Source organism: Eutrigla gurnardus (genome assembly GCF_963514095.1).
Source record: "Eutrigla gurnardus genome assembly, chromosome: 13".
Lineage (NCBI taxonomy): Eukaryota > Metazoa > Chordata > Actinopteri > Perciformes > Triglidae > Eutrigla > Eutrigla gurnardus.
In genome coordinates, this window is record NC_139936.1 from 16933117 (window position 1) to 16949496 (window position 16380).

General features: G+C 40.7%; 1 protein-coding gene across 1 annotated transcript in view; it reads left to right on the forward strand.

The window, feature by feature from the left end:
- Positions 1 to 11769, forward strand: part of LOC311023107 (zinc finger matrin-type protein 4-like) — a 70034-nt gene extending 58265 nt beyond the window's left edge. The window contains exon 7 of the mRNA XM_084024771.1: positions 9101 to 11769. Coding sequence (XP_083880897.1) covers positions 9101 to 9128 — 28 coding nt within the window. The 3' untranslated portion in view covers positions 9129 to 11769. The remainder of the gene's footprint in view (positions 1 to 9100) is intronic.
- The last annotated feature ends 4611 nt before the right edge of the window (positions 11770 to 16380 follow it).

A 16380-nucleotide genomic window follows, 5' to 3' on the forward strand; every position in this document is an offset into this window, starting at 1 on the left:
GCCAGGTTCCTGCTGCACACGTCCGAGGGGAAGCTGGCATCAGGAGACGTGACACGCCGTTTAACAGCCCTGTGCTTTAGTCACGGATGCCCGCGCCGCCTTGTTGGAGCCACCGGGTTTCCATGCAGATCCCATCATGTTGTCACACACACACACACACACACACACACACACCCCCCTGAGCAGAGGGTGGGGGGCTCTTTCAGGGAATTCCATCCTACACGCGAGCCTCGATCCTGCACTACAACCAGCTTGAGTTCATCCACGGAGCCCGAAGGGCTCAATCCATGGAGAAATACACACAAACCCATATTCAGAGTTGTACTTTATGTCTTAATATTGCACTTATTATTGTCCTCTCACCTGAATGGAAATGGTTGCTATGGATACCCACTAGTTTCCCCTAACAGACAACAAATGTGTGACCTGCTGTGACTCCTTGAATAATCACAGCCTCATGAAACTTTACAACCACAAACTGAAGACGGAGGGCATTCAGATGATTTAATATATTCTCAATAATGGCGTTTTTGAGACGTTTCCAGAACAGAAGTTCTCACCATTCTATCGCCCAAAGAATGCAGAAAACTCCAAATTACATTTGCTGTATTTGAACACATGATAATATTATAATTTACCTTTTTTTCCAATGCTCATTTTAATGGATAGAGTTTAAAAGCATCATAACGTGACTGAATGCAATCTCCCTTAATGTTTAACTGTGATATAGATCCAAACAGGACTGGGCTTTTCCACCAGCATGTTTTTTTTTGTTTCCTGTTGCGTGTCACGCGCCTCAGCAACCACATGGCACCACACACACACACACACACACACACAGTTGTTGAAGTGTTTAACCACCAGCCATTATAAATGATTATAATGTGTTACAAGTATGAAAATTGCAATACGCCCAACGTGAGTGACCGGCAGTTATGAAGCATTATTAAACTTGACCTTAAAGGTCTTTAGAGACGCGATGAGGATATTACATTTCTAGACAGGAGGGGCAACAAATTACCCGTTGGTGACGGCTGCACTAATGAGAAGCGTGATCAATACTCCTCTAACAAGCACGCGACTACAACAACCCTGATGTTTAAACCCCCTTAATGTGCTGCTGGCATAGTTGTTGTTTTGGACTCTGTTGAAGCATCAAGTCTTGTTAAGATAAAAAATAGCCAGGCGGTTTTGTGCGTTCCCTCGCCGAGGAGAAGAAGAGGAGCTCGGCGCTGAGTTAACGGAGGGAAAAGGAGAAGCAGCAGTTCGCTGTCTGGGTGAGGGGGGAACCGCCGGAGCACCCTGGTGACTCGTTTCGTTCCGTTGACCATAAAGTAAACACTTCAGAATAACTGCTTATCAATGTGGGAATCTGCTCATTCTGTTCAACCCTTGACCTTTGCAGAGATTTGACCTGGAGGTACTTCAGCAGGATTAGTCATTTTAGTAACAAGGTCAGCATGGGAAGGTAAATGTTATGGACATTTGGAGTGCAGTTATGGGTTTTCATTACAACGAGTATACTTCAGTACTGTCCATAATGTCTTCCATGGTTTGTTACTAAACTCGGCAACTAACAACCAAACACACATAATGCAGCAGGGATGTTCAGACCTGGCATTAAATAAGATATAAATAAATAAGAAATTAGATTGTTTATATTTTTTAAATCCAACAAGCAAAAAAAGCATCAAATTAGGAAAATCAAGCTCCACAAAGTAATAAAACATGCAAAGACATCATAGGAGGATGACAAAGGATACATATTAAAGAACAGAGAGCCATGGCACCAACCAAAGACGATAAATAGTTCAATATTGAAAGAACTTTGAATAAACCAGCGGCTGGCATCTTGTCTGAAGTGGGGCTTCACCGACTGCAGTTCACTTTTGCTGCTGGATGCTGGTTACACTAATTTTAGAACCGAAGTCTTGGTCACTTTCCTGCAACCTATCCGGGACCAGGAGCCAAGCGATCTGCTCGCTGGGCGCCGCACTAGTGGTTGTGAACACAGAAAACTCTTCCTCAGCAAACGTGAGTAAGAGCGCAGCGAGAATAAGACACGTTGTTGTAATTTGCTTTTAAGAGTGATTGGCTATTTCTAAATTGCCACTGAGGTCTTCCAAACCTACATTAAAAACTAAAGAAAGGCTTGTAAGCATTCACATTACTGCCTGCTTCATGTTAATTTATTGTATGGATTTACTCCAATTCTAATCAATTTCAATTAACTTCTTTGGTTGTTTTTTTTAAGATTGCATTTTAAAACTGAATACAAGGCAAATTGCTTGATGATATGAGCGTTCCTGCAGTGCATTCACACCGTGCTACTATTGTGAAGGCAAATCAAGCTGACAGTGTAATTATCGTGGCACCACCTCTTCCCAGGAAAGACATCCATCAACGACTACGACATCTGTGTCTTCATCCTACACGCAGTGTACATATGTGCATACAGATTTAAATCCAACCGTTGTAATGGGCTGCAGAAACCGATTAACCTACATGCCCTCACTGCTGAAGCGTATGAATTCTGTTCACACCTGTTGTGTCTTGATTGATATCTGGTAGATCGGCTCACACCTGCCGTTAGTGTGCGTCTCCACAAGTGACCACTTGTGATGGGAGGTCACCACTAACATGTACACGCCGCTGGTCTGCTCACTTAAATGTGGATCACTAGAAGCAGAGTTACTCGACATGTTTGGCAGACTCGTGATGTCTGTTTTGAAATGTTTTGACGTAATGGACGAAGTCAGCTTTTACACAATTATGAAAATTCCAACAAATACATTCTTCGGATTATGCCGGGTCGGTTGAGCTGGTGGTCCTCCAGTGTTGCCCGGGGCACGTTGCGCTGCTAGAATGTGAATCCGCATGTGGTCTGATTGCATCTCAATGCTTCTCGCTGGTTTCCACTCAGGATCGGACCACTCAGGATGTTCAGTATGAACGGGGCATCTGTTGCAGATCGTTTGACACGTTTGGTTGGAGGGTTCCTTTTCCAAACTCTGCTATGTGCAGTAAAACTTTGTCTGTTATAGTCAGAACCTGATAATAACTCAGTATTCAGTTTGTTGCCACGTCAATTCATCGGAGACTACTGTTGTGGAAAGGCAATGTGACAGCAAACACATTGGTTTTCTCACTGTTGGGTTGTTTTCATGACCTTTGGACGCTTAACGTCAGATACACATCAGTGAGGATGAACCCCTCCTTTTGCCAAAATAAATAAATTACTCATGTTAAGAAATTCTTACCATCAAAGGTTTGACATTTCTAGCTGCTCCGGCATATGTGTGACAGCGGCCACTCATTTGTAAATACAGGAACACAGGGGTGTCTTTAAGTTATTCTAGAAGGATAACCACAAAATCGCAATAGCGGAAAGTGCAGTGAGGTGATTCACTCACCACTCTCTCTGAGCCAAAAGATTGCGAGCCCTCACAATTCTACATTTGTTCATCCGCTATGCTCGATGTACTCTGCATTCAACGCACTGAAAACGTGGGCATTTAATGACTGAAACTGGCAACAAAAAGGGAAATTTGACTATTAAATGTATATGAAAGTAATTTAGCATTCTCCACTAAAATGACCTGGTTCTGGATGATAATGTAGGGAGATTGAATAGCACTTTCACTACAGTACAAAGTTGTGTTTAGTCAAAATGAATGTGGGGCTTTGCCGAGACAATTTGGACTCATGATCTATTTATATATTGTATTTAAACACCAGCGACAGTCCTGTCTGTGGGGTATGTTGAGACAATATTTGGGTTTGGTTGGCCCAAAACATTCCTGTGACTTGTTATATTCTGTTTCTGCTCCAAAATGGAAAATGTGCAGAGCGAGCCAAACTGATCAAATAGTTTGTACATCGACCGACCAAACAGTTATAGTAAATCCTGCTGAGAGGATATAACTTGACAAAAATAGTGCCACATGTGAGATGGTGAGTAAGCAGACTAAAGACAGCGAGCCCTTGGCCAAGGTTTATTTTAACTCCTAAAAAAACATTTCTATTCACTCCCTGCACCATATTGAGCACACGTGCCCATTCAAATTTAATTAATCTTTAATCATCATTAGATTGATTTTTAACAAATGGTAGCATATTTCTAGGATGATGAATACCAAAAATGAAGCCCAAATATTCTAAAGGTTTTATCCATTTCTATGCAAAGCACCGTGCATATTGGTTCTTAGCCTTTTCCTCCCTGATCATACTTTTTTCTTTTAAAAAAAAGAACAAAAAACAGCTAAAGTTAGCGATTCACTTCTTCAAACGAACAGCGTTTCTCTGCAAGCAAAGTTGTTCATTTGTGTTTTTATAGCTGGAGTTGAACAATAAGAAGCTCTCTTCTGTCTGTCACGTTCCGGCTCAAGGCAGCTGGCATTTGTAATCCGGCCGATGTGGAATACATTGAAATGTCAAGCTGTCATTGTCATTTATACAACAAACAACAGCCTGCTGTCTCAATATAATGTTCACTTCACTCAGATTTCAAAATGTTCTCAACCTGTGCCGTTAACGTAGTTTCAGTGTCAACTTAGTTATTATGAAAGTTTCAGACCTGCATGTCATTTCCCACCCATTGACTGTTTTAGCAGCAAGAGGAGAGCTCCTTTGGGTGTCATTGACAGGTCCGTCCTCGGTCTTCCTTTAGTGTTCTCTCAGGCCTGGTAGTGGATGCGAGAGGCTAGCACCCCCAGGGGGGCAGTCGGGCCCCTCGAGGCTCCATCATGTCTGCCGCAAATCACCATCACCGCCGGTATGATTCCCCCCCGTCCCATTCGGCCTCTTCCAAACAAGTAAAACATGCGCATACAAATGATCACATCTTCAAAGCATGAAAGAGCGCTCTCTAATAAGCTTTGACAGTTTCCCCTCATTGCAATTCAGACAACATATTTACTGTTCAAAAGGAAAGCGGGACTCGGCTAGCGTTTGTTATCCGTACAGTGTGCAAAGGCTGGCGGAGGCGCGGTCTGCTGGGAAATCGACTGGTGCTTATTTAGACACGGCAACACAATGGCCATCGTTGCATCCTCAGGAAACATCAATATGCAAATGAACCGTGTCCCATTTTAAAGCGCATCTCTTCTTAAATTTGCATTTCAAGATCTAATTCATCACAACTGCAACAAGGCTGCCCCATGCAACAGAGAAATACGGCATTATTTTTTTATTTTTTTATTTTTTTTATGTTATTTTTCTTATAGATAGAAATTCCATGTGTTCTGATTGGCCACCACAGCATGATGTCTGGTTGCATTTTTCCAAAAGTTTATTCTGTTTCACCTTTTTGACCTTTTCGACTCCCTGTCATGGTCCCCACTCCTGCAGTCTAAACATGGTCCCCCCATTCAAATGAATGGGAGTGTTATTGATCACTCCAGCTTTAATAATCATAATAATTACTCAAAATTGATTGTATGTGTGCAGTGTAAAGCATGTTAAACTATCCTTGAATGTACAAACGCAGCAGTCGTACCCTTTGGTGGGCTTTTTTTTCTGCTTCTTTTTGCACGGTGGATTATTGGACGTAAATCTCTCCGGCGCTCGAGTATTGTACAGTAAAATTGTTTCAGACAGGTGACTTACTGCAAACAGATGACACAGACAAACATAAGCTGCAACACAGCGGAAGCGAGCGAGGCCGCTTATCACGAAGAGGGAATTAACTTCAAAGGGATTTGATAATGTTCATGTGGAATGTGGGCTGGGGGATGAATTATGCATGAACAAAAAAAAAATGCTTCACTGGAGTAGTGACACAATTTTTGTCACGTGCCACAGGAACGCATAAGTTGCAGAGTCATTGGAGGAGTGGATGCAGCGAGGTGGTGTGGTTCCTCGGGGCGGTTGGAGGTCGTGCAGCTCTGTAAGCTACACCCACCGCACAGTGAATTACTCATGAGAGCGTTCTCCGGCTTAAGAGGGAGCTGGGAACCTTGATATATAGTAGCTTTGAAAAATGTTACTTTAAATCCGCGTGTGTGTGTAGCAGTAGGATTTGAAGGCTGGGCTCGATGCCATGCATCATCCGCGAGCATCTTTAAAGGCCCGTCCTGCTGTCAGTTTGGGGAGGATGCACATTTGAGCGGTGACATTTTGACGGAGAGGAAGGCAAACAGCAGCAAGAATTTCAGGTGTTAAAGTCAAAAGTCAGTCGTATGAGTTCAGCGACTGGATCTACACGTGCGCCCCTTTGCACCGAGAAAGCCTCAGGATGTTTTTTTTCTCGATGTTCACGCCTGACTGATTCATCTATTCAAGGTGCTCGTCAGTAAAGTGTGAGACGCTGTGCTGGACAGGATTTCGTAGGAGGAACCAGTACTTCGCTGTAATCACAGCAGAGTCACAGCAGACATGCCACAATGTTAATTGTTCCTAATTCCTAATGTATGAGCCAGTAGTGATACATCTGCCTTTTAATCAGCCAACCAATTAATTTGCCGACCTCTACTATGCATCTTCTATGACTCTCCACTATGTTTGGGACTAACGTTGAGAAATCACACAAAACTCTTTGGCTATGTCAAGGAAGTCACCTGTTTGGGTTCAAATAAGTAAAATTGTTAAGTTAGTTTAGCTGATGCAAGACAAATAAGGCAACATTAACTGTGGTTTCACAGAGAACACAAACAGCGGTCTTCTGGGTGAAAGTCCTTTTTGTCTTTTGACACATCCATGCAGGTGACTTCTTTCTGCCGCAGATGGTTTTTACATTGGAGTTACTTGAAAGCCCGGGGCATCTCATGCACGAGGTCGTTATCTGAGGGCCGTGAGAAAGCGTCAGGGACTCGTCGGGCTCTGCAAGCATTTGCATACCTGTCGTCTATAATGGAGATGGAGAAAATGCTTGACGGAAACACTTCACCTTGGTTTTGTTTCCTTTGAATTGGATACAAAAAATGATTTCCTTTCTCAAAAACGTGCACACCTGTGGGCGGTGCAAAAGCCAATGAATCATCTTTTTTATTTTTTGAGGCTTCATTTGCATTTAAAGCAGGAGGTGGCGAAGAATAAAGTCAATTAAATTGGATTGAAAGTAATTTATTACGTTTTTTTTATGCCCGCATGCTCGATGATGCTGGAGCCACATGAATGATTTTCACGTCTTTGGTTCTTGAACCAAACACAACATTTTTTTTTGGTGAATTGGGGTAAAAAAAAAAAACTCCTAGCTAAAGAATACATTATATCAAAGCATTTTGCTTGTAGAGGTTTGTGTCTGATTGCATATTCTGCTGCGTTCCGCCACATTAAGCTCTCCAGTAAAATAAGTGTGACAGCTTGTTGTACGTAGCGGTTTTGTTCTTGCGGGACACAAACAGCAGGATGTCTTCTTGCAGAGCAGACTGTGATTAACACAGCGTGGTTCGAGTGGAGACAACGTGCAATTCCCAACCGCCCTGACAGAGGAAACGGCATTGATTATGTGCAGTAAAAATAAAGCAACAACAACAATGTCAATCTGTCATGTTTTCCGTCCCTCCCCATTACATCGTCGCTCTGCAGCCTCCGCCGGGGAACGCTGCAGCTTTTCTCTTGATTAATTTCCATGCGTGCAATTAAACCACCGGTGAAAGCGTTTATGCGTCTCTGAGATTGACAGCCATTTGCTTGTCTCCACACAGTCCTCTGTGGGTTGAGTCATGGAGCGAGCGAGTACATCAGCTCACTGAGAGGAGGAGATGAGGACGCTGCTTGTGTCGATGATAAACCGAGGAGATGAGGCCATCTGTGCGTCCGGGCTGCCGGACCGACACATGAAAGGCTTCCGCTCGGCTATTCAATCACACAACAAGGGGATTAGATGGCACCCTTTAGACAGTGGGTGTCAGGATTGAAGAAGGGTGCTTCTTTGAGCAAGTGGAAGAAAACATGAAGCAGGAATAGGGGTGATTGAGCGCTGCTGTACTCCACATCTCTGCCTTGTTGATTACGCAACTATCACACTGCTGCCACCTGCAAAGTGCCCAATATGCCTATAACATGACATCATCGTTGGAGGTCTATTCCTTTGCAATTTAGTGTCACATTTAGCCGGAGGGTTATACCTACCACATTTGAAAAGAATCCAATAAACCTCTCTGAGAGACATCTCCGCCTCTTCAAGCTTAACCTGCATAAAACCGAACTCCTCTTCATCCTGGGGAAAGACTGCTCGCATGGTCATCTCCCGCCTTGACTACTGCGACTCTCTCCTGGCTGGACTCCTCGTCTTCAATCTACCCAAATGCTCCCATGTGACCTCCCTCCTCCTCCGTGACCTCCACTGGCTCCCTGTTGCAGCACGCATCCAATTCAAGACAATGGCACTGGCTTTCAAGGAACACTTCTATGTTCTTACCTATAGCACTTTGAACACATGTTGTACTTAAGGTATCCTTGCTGAACAGCTACTACTTTACTCAGATGAGGACCTAACACTTGTTTCTACTTTTTCACTCTTACTTTATGTTGTGGTTTCTTTATTTTGACAAATTTACTGATTGTAAGTCTCTTTGTACAAAAGAGTCTGCTAAATGCCCTAAATGTAAATGTAGTTTCACTTGAAGGCTGGGCTGTCCAGGATCACATGCCTCGCTGCTTCAGTTAGAACTGAAGAAGCCTCTTAGATGAGAAATGTATTCAAAAACCTAAAGCAAGTCCAGTTGCCTAAGACAAAGCTTTCAAAGATAGACTGGATCCCTTAATCAGAGTTACTTCATCTCCATGGCAACGTTAGAAAAACACGAAGGTCAGAATTGAATTCAGACATGAAATGATGAAATATCAAAATAATTAGGATGATAATAATAACAATAACAAGATACTTTTTTTATTTTTAGGTTGACTTCCGGGAGTCATTGTTGCCTTAGCGACACAATACAGTACAGAATGTTTCCCATTTGAACACTGGGTGCAAAGTGATTTTTTTTATGAATGCATCTGTTCATTAAATGGAAATTAACACACGTAGCCCAACGTGGCTGACTTCGTCTAGGGTGAAAAAAATGCAACTGTTGTGTCAAATAATAGTGACAACAATAATAATTACCTCTATAAACCTGAACCTTTCCCCTCTCTGTCCGTCTTTCTCCAACAGTCTGAAGAACCAGATATGTGTCCAGTGAGCGTCGGCCGGAGACGAAAACCAACCGTTGGATTGATGTCAGACAAGCTGTGGTCAGCTTGCCCTGTTTTTCCTGCCTCCGCCCTGCTTCTGCTCTCCTCCACATCATTTCACTCTCTCTCTCTCTCTCTCTCTCTCTCTCTCTCTCTCCCTGACAAGGAGGAAAATAGAGATTTTTTTTCAACACTACATCAACTCTCACCTGTCAGCATACAGTTAGAGTTGAAATGATTTCAACGCTCTTATGTCATTGACCTTTGACATTCCACTGCAGCTGTGTGTGTTTTTTTTCATCCACTGAGACAATTAAAGTGGATCTGATACACAGCAGCCTTTCTAAAGTTGCATGGACAAAATTACGATTGATTTTCCACGGGATGCTGAGTACCGTAAGTGGAATTTTGACTTGACAATATGAGGGTTGTTTTTTAACAGTTTTTCTTTTGCTTTACTTGAATGAAACAGAGCATATTTATTTGAAATTAAAAGGAGAAGTCGTACATTATTTAGCATTGTGGGCTTTGATTATGAGTCAGTTCATGTCTTCGCCCTCAGATTCTGTCTGATACACACCGTGCAGCTTTTATTGCACACATGCTTGCAGCGGAGCTTAATCCCTTGTGTCTTAAAGGAGTTAATGGCAATAATGACACCAGTCGGACTCTCACTATGTGTTGTAATGGTATTATCATCTACGGGCTCGACTTCTGTCTGTGACTCTGGGGAGAATAAATAACATGTGTCTGCATCTACACAGGAAAAAGACGAAAGTTTTAACAGATAATTCCGATTTGTCACATTTATTTTTCGTAGCTGTATCCAAGATATATCAGTTATAAAGACATTGCACTCGCAAAGGTAACGTTGTACGGAGTATTAGGGCCAACATGAGAGACAGAAGACATTTTTAAATGTATTTTGCCTTTCCAGAATAGTTCGATTTCTCAACATTTCAACTTTATTCTCCAAATGAAAAGTAAATGAGGAAATATTTCTCGACTGACTTTATTTCTCTTATGGCACTACTTTATTCTGGAAATACAAAATGACAAAATCCTGACCCTAATACTCTAATACTAATAGATCTGGCGAGGCGAGGAACGTGGGCAGAGTTTGGTGGTTTAGATGATTTGGCAAAACAGTCACATTTCTCGCCCCCAGTTTGTTGTAGCGATGACATCATGCTCCCACATCTCAGGACTGACTTGAGTGAGGACTTACTTACCAAGAGAAGTAACGACCAACGCTACAAAAATGAGACTCCAGTTGAGATGAACCAAAATGAAATTATTCAAACAGGTCAGGACATGATCTCTTCCACAAAGTCAACTTTTTAGACGTCCATGTCTATAATGCATCATACAACATACTCATAATGCATTATTTTTGCAAGGATCATATTTTATAATTGCCATTGTTGTAATACATGATCACATAATGCATTATAATCATTGTTATATTACATTAAAAAAATACGATTACAAGTTAAAGGTGAAAAAAGATCATTAAATTATGAAAAGCAAAACAAAAAACTGTTGCAAAAGAAATGTTCCCTTTATTTAACCCAAATTTTGGCCACTTGGAGTAATTTACTATTATATTATAAAGCATTATAAGAGTGATTATAATATTAACAACTATGACAGTTATAATACATTATGATCCGTGCAAAAACTGTCAATGAGTGACCAGGAATTCTAAGTATTATGATACTTTACCTAATAAGTCATTATCAAATGCTAAATAATGTTTTTTGAGTGGTTATGATTATAATTATACAGTTCTTGGCTTAGAAACATTTCCTCTGGTTAGGATGCTTTCGTTTCAGTGTGGTCTTCGTCTCAGGGAGGTGTAACTGGTTGCTTTGGTGAAATGTAACACTGCTGTTGAGATTCGAACAATCACATGTAGTCCGTTACACCACAGAGTCTTGAAGAATGTGTTCGTAGATAAAGTAAAATAGGCCATAACTGTTATGGTAGAATATTGATATTGTGGAGTGTGTTAAAGAATTAATATATATATATATAGATGTGTATATATATAAATTCTTCTTTCTTATATGACAGAAGCTAAAGATGTTGACTTTAAAGCCAGTGTTTGTATAAATGAGAACTATGATGACAATGAAAAATGAATAATATATTTCTGTTGTGGATCAGATTCCTCTGTAATTTGCTATATCTGTTTACACGATAAGTCATTTCTTCTACTTTCTCTCCTCTTTCCGGGCGCCGTGTCGACCGCAGAACTGCGTTTGAAATTGTAGCTTTGACTCATGTTGTTGAAGCGCGCTGAGACCTCTGAGTTCATTCACAGCTGAAATCACTTGAACACTGAACAAACTGAAAATGAACCGTCGCTGGCTGATGTCAGAGCCGCCAGCCGTGTTTTTTCTTTTTTGTTCATTTTTTTTATATTGTAAATAAGAAGTGCACGTATGGTTTGTTATTGCAAGGGGAAAAAAAGGAAAAAAAATTGAAATGCTTTGCTCAGCCTGAGTGACAACTGTTCTGTCCGAAGTTTGCTCTGGATCACTGGTTTCTCCGTCATCACAGGAAGTTCACCTCTCATACGCCCTCTAGTCCCCTCGTGCTCTGGGTTATGTGATCTATTGTGTCTCAGAAAACAATAAAAGACAACAACACAACAACACAAACTCTGCTTCGTATGGCCGTTGCTTTTATTTCTATTTACAATTATTATAATAGTGTATGTCTGTCTGTATAGTATGTTATTATAATCACTGTATACATTGTTTTGAACATGCTACACACACTTAAATGAAGGAACTTCTCTTAATTTGTTGTTTTGATGACATAAATGATGTTTATGGTGTTTAATATGTAGTAAGAATTTGGATTTATAACATCAAAATATTATTGCAATGTCTAAAAATTTTAAGACAAGAACATGACTACCTTAATGTCTCCTTTTCCTGTAGATTAAATTTGCTGGAGTAAGGGTTACATACCAGAGTGTATTAATTCCAATGTAAAAAAAAAGAAGAAGAAATTCCCAGAGGAAGAAGGGCAACTAGATTATTCTCTGAGATTATAAAATCAGATATTTTCAACAAAAAAAACCCAGACAAATAATAGAGCACAAAACCCTTTTGTTGTGTTTTTTCTCGTAAATGTGTGAGTTTCTCTCACAAATTCATATATTATGTACAAGTGTACATAACACTCAATCACAGCTCATATTGTGCCATCCACATATGGTTGTGATTAAATAATTCATTTTACAAGATATGGTACTTTATGTCAAAGATAAAACATCAGGGCGCCATCTGCTCACTCGGCTCAGCCGCCTCTTTCCTCTCCCAGACTCACCTACTAGCAACCATTCAATCCAGACTCACCTACTGCCAAACATTCAATCCAGACTCACCTACTGCTAACCATTCAATCTAGACTCACCTACTAGCAACCATTCAATCCAGATTCACCTGCTGCCAAGCATTTAATCCAGACTCACCTACTGCCAACCATTCAATCCAGACTCACCTACTGACAACCATTCAATCCAGACTCACCTACTAGCAACCATTCAATCCAGACTCACCTACTGACAACCATTTAATCCAGACTCACCTACTGACAACCATTCAATCCAGACTCACCTACTAGCAACCATTCAATCCAGACTCACCTACTGCCAACCATTCAATCCAGACTCACCTACTAGCAACCATTCAATCCAGACTCACCTACTGACAACCATTCAATCCAGACTCACCTAGCAACCATTCAATCCAGACTCACCTACTAGCAACCATTCAATCCAGACTCACCTACTAGCAACCATTCAATCCAGACTCACCTACTGCCAACCATTCAATCCAGACTCACCTACTGCCAACCATTCAATCCAGACTCACCTGCTGCCAACCATTGTATTTCTGGTTTCTGGGCCCAGTTTTCTCTATAAATAACATGACATCTACTGGCAAAGGAAAAAGGAGTTGATCACCTATTTTGAGCAAGTGTTGAAAAAACCTGCATATAGGTGCTAATTTTGGTGAAAAGAGGGTATAACGGTACATTATCCAGTTAAATGTTCCAGCAGGGTCGGGCTCCTGCGTGTCTCGACCCATGAAGATAGATTGTTCTAATTAAGCTATGAAGACAATCGGCCCATCAGGAAGCGAGGCTCATTAATTCCCTGTTTTAACATTTGAATAATAGAATGGAAATGGGGAATGGGTCCCAAATTGGTTTCTGCATGAGGAGGCGTGTAGGGAAAGAAAGCCGGGGTGTTGCTGAGGTATCTGAGTACTGACCTCTACAGGGTCGTTAAAATTCTCTTTACTCACTCGGGGATCAGACTGCAGAGCCATCAGTCAAAATGTGAACAGATCATAAGCCTGCATGGGTTGGTCTGGGACAGAACCGTTAAATCATTCATATTCTAAGCATTTTGGAATAAAAACTCTTTTTAAGTTGCAGCTTTACCTGATTGGTTTGGTGTTATTTAGACGTGTGACTTTGTAGAGGATGGTGCAGTTCTGTCTGACTTTTTAAAACAAGAGGGGCTGGTTATTTTGAGCAGGTGAGCATGGGATCTATATTCCTTTATTTCATCGTTCTTAAACCCTCACATGAAATGTATGAACACTCCCATCTGGTTTGAGCCATGAGAAAGAAGAATGTAAGAAAAGAGGTGAGGACAGGATCTAGGACAGGACCCAACCAATCTGGTGGCTCCCTTATGTATTCCTTGCATGCATAGGAAATATGTGTAATTGATCTTTTCCAGGACTGCAAGAATTAAGTAGAGATTTAAGGAGCTTTGCTAAAGCACTGTGAGCCGGTGGCAGAGTTTCAGTCGAGGAAAAATGTGCCGACTCTATGCAGATATCATCTTCGGTATATGTGAAGACATATGCAGTGTGCTGCAACATTACTCAGGTTTTATTGGTTGGATTTGAGATGAAAGATTCAAACTGCAAATACAATACAATGAAGTGAAATACAATACACCAGCATGTCTTTGACGTGCGTAAACTATTTAACTTTCAGTGTACGATAACTGAATGAATTGCTGTTCAGTGTGACATTAAAATCAAATCACAGTACTGAAAACAAAGTGAAGAGGTGTACTGAGGTATTTCCGATTGCGGGCAGAGCCTCTTTTCACAATCCTGTGTGTCTGATAAGAAATCAATCTTATTAAATCCTGAATTGGTATGAGTGTGTTAACGAAGCTCTGCCTGTCTGCAGTGCATTTATCTCTAATATGAGTAAATCTCCAGTGTTCTAGACTGCTTTGAACCGGGGGCAGTTGGAGATGTTGGTTGTGATTACTGTGTTCTTTAGGACTGTGAGCTATAACAGCAATGTTTTAGATATGTTTATATGTAACACTATCTCCCAAGGCAAAGACTACAATTAATAGGGGGCATGCTGAAGAATTTGGACTGTAAAAGCCCAGAATTCAACTATAATCCACCATATACGCTGATCTTAATTAATGCATACTTTAATGAGTTTGCCTACTCAATAATAAATTATGTAAACAAAATGTAATGAATTATTGCATTAGGCCTCTTGTGCATTGTAACTAGCTCTAAAACAGCTGTGCCAATCACAGTTAAACAGGGAAAGCTTCACCTCAGTGATTCAGTGCATCACAACATGAACACACATCACCTGCATGCATAGACAGAATATTATTTTCCATCAGGTATTTACTGATAGAAAAATAAAGACATTGATTTGGTGAAACCATATCTATAATTATATCTGACGATGCAGCCTGAAGGTGCGTTCGCACCAAGGCACCGAGCGAATTGGGCAAATGAGGCGAATCCAATCCAATTTCAACTCGAGTGAAAAATGTGCATGACGCTGTGACACGCAAGCCGACAAAAAAGCAAGCAAACAGCAATTGATAATTCATGTCTTTCCAAACCATTGAAATCTCTATCTTATAAAACATTTCCAATTTACATTACGATGGAACAGAACTGAGGATTAATATTTAGAACTGTAATGAATAAGTACTGTAAAAATAAGTAATAAATAATATACCAATAAAAATCATGAAGTCTTTTTGGAAAGTGCGCTGATTGGCAGATTCTTAACTCTGCCCTTAATTCAGCTCCGGATGAAGAATATGTAGAGCTTATTGCATCAAACCACTAATGACTCCTCTTGGAGGAAAAGGAAATTTCTCTATGCATACAAAGTGGGTGAAAGTTATCAGAGAAAGTAATGAACCTGAATCAATTTTTAATGACACATTAATAAAATATTTTTTGCCTCATAATTTCTGGAGGCTGAAACGCAGCCTCCTCAGACTTCCCTGAAGCCGACTGCGAGCTCCGCTCTCATTACCGGACCCAATCATACGGTGTTCAAGGAAAGCAGGATTTAGTTTAGTTTTTTTCACAATTTACGTGTTCCACCTCACCATTAAATTCACTTCTGATTATTTTTGATGCCGTACGACTTCCAGCCACTTGGCAGAGGTACGAGTGTGAGAATAGTATCTGTTAATGTTTTTGAAGTAAATTTGATGGGTGTAAGAGAAAGATGGAGCAAGACTCAAGTTAGCCTGAAGTAGCTCAGTTGCGGCCTTGTAACTATGTTAGAAAAAATATTGATATTAAGTATCAAGCAAAGCCTAGGGATAGGAAGTACAACATTATTATGATTGGGGTTAAGTAAATATTTATTTATTTATTGCCTCATTTATTTATTTCAGGATTAATTTCTTAGGCAAATTTATGTATTCCATCCATCCATCGTCTGCCGCTTATCCTGTATTCAGGGTCCCGGGGGGCTGGAACGGATCAGCTGTCATTGGGCGAAGGCAGTGTTCAACCTAGACAGGACGCCAGTCTACATTTATGTATTTATTTATTTAATAAAGTAGTTAAATGGCATTATTGAGAGTCAGGGAATTTACAATGTCTGTATGATTCATCCTCTGGTAACCTTGAATGTCTATATAAATCATTTAGTAATTGTTAAGACATTTCAATTAGTAATTTAAAACGTTGACCAGCTGGTGGCGCTCAATCAATCATTTGAATTCATCATCCAGCAAATTTCATGGCAATCCAGTCAATACATTGATATATTTCATGCAATACAGAGGAGACCAAACCTTTTCAATCATGCCCCGTCAAATGTGTCTAAAGCAGATTTCCAGCAACCATAGACACCAGTCACGAACAGGCTTTTCAGCAGCAAATGTTGCCCATTCATAATTTATGGGCCTAAAGGGCAGCGGAACGACCCGCC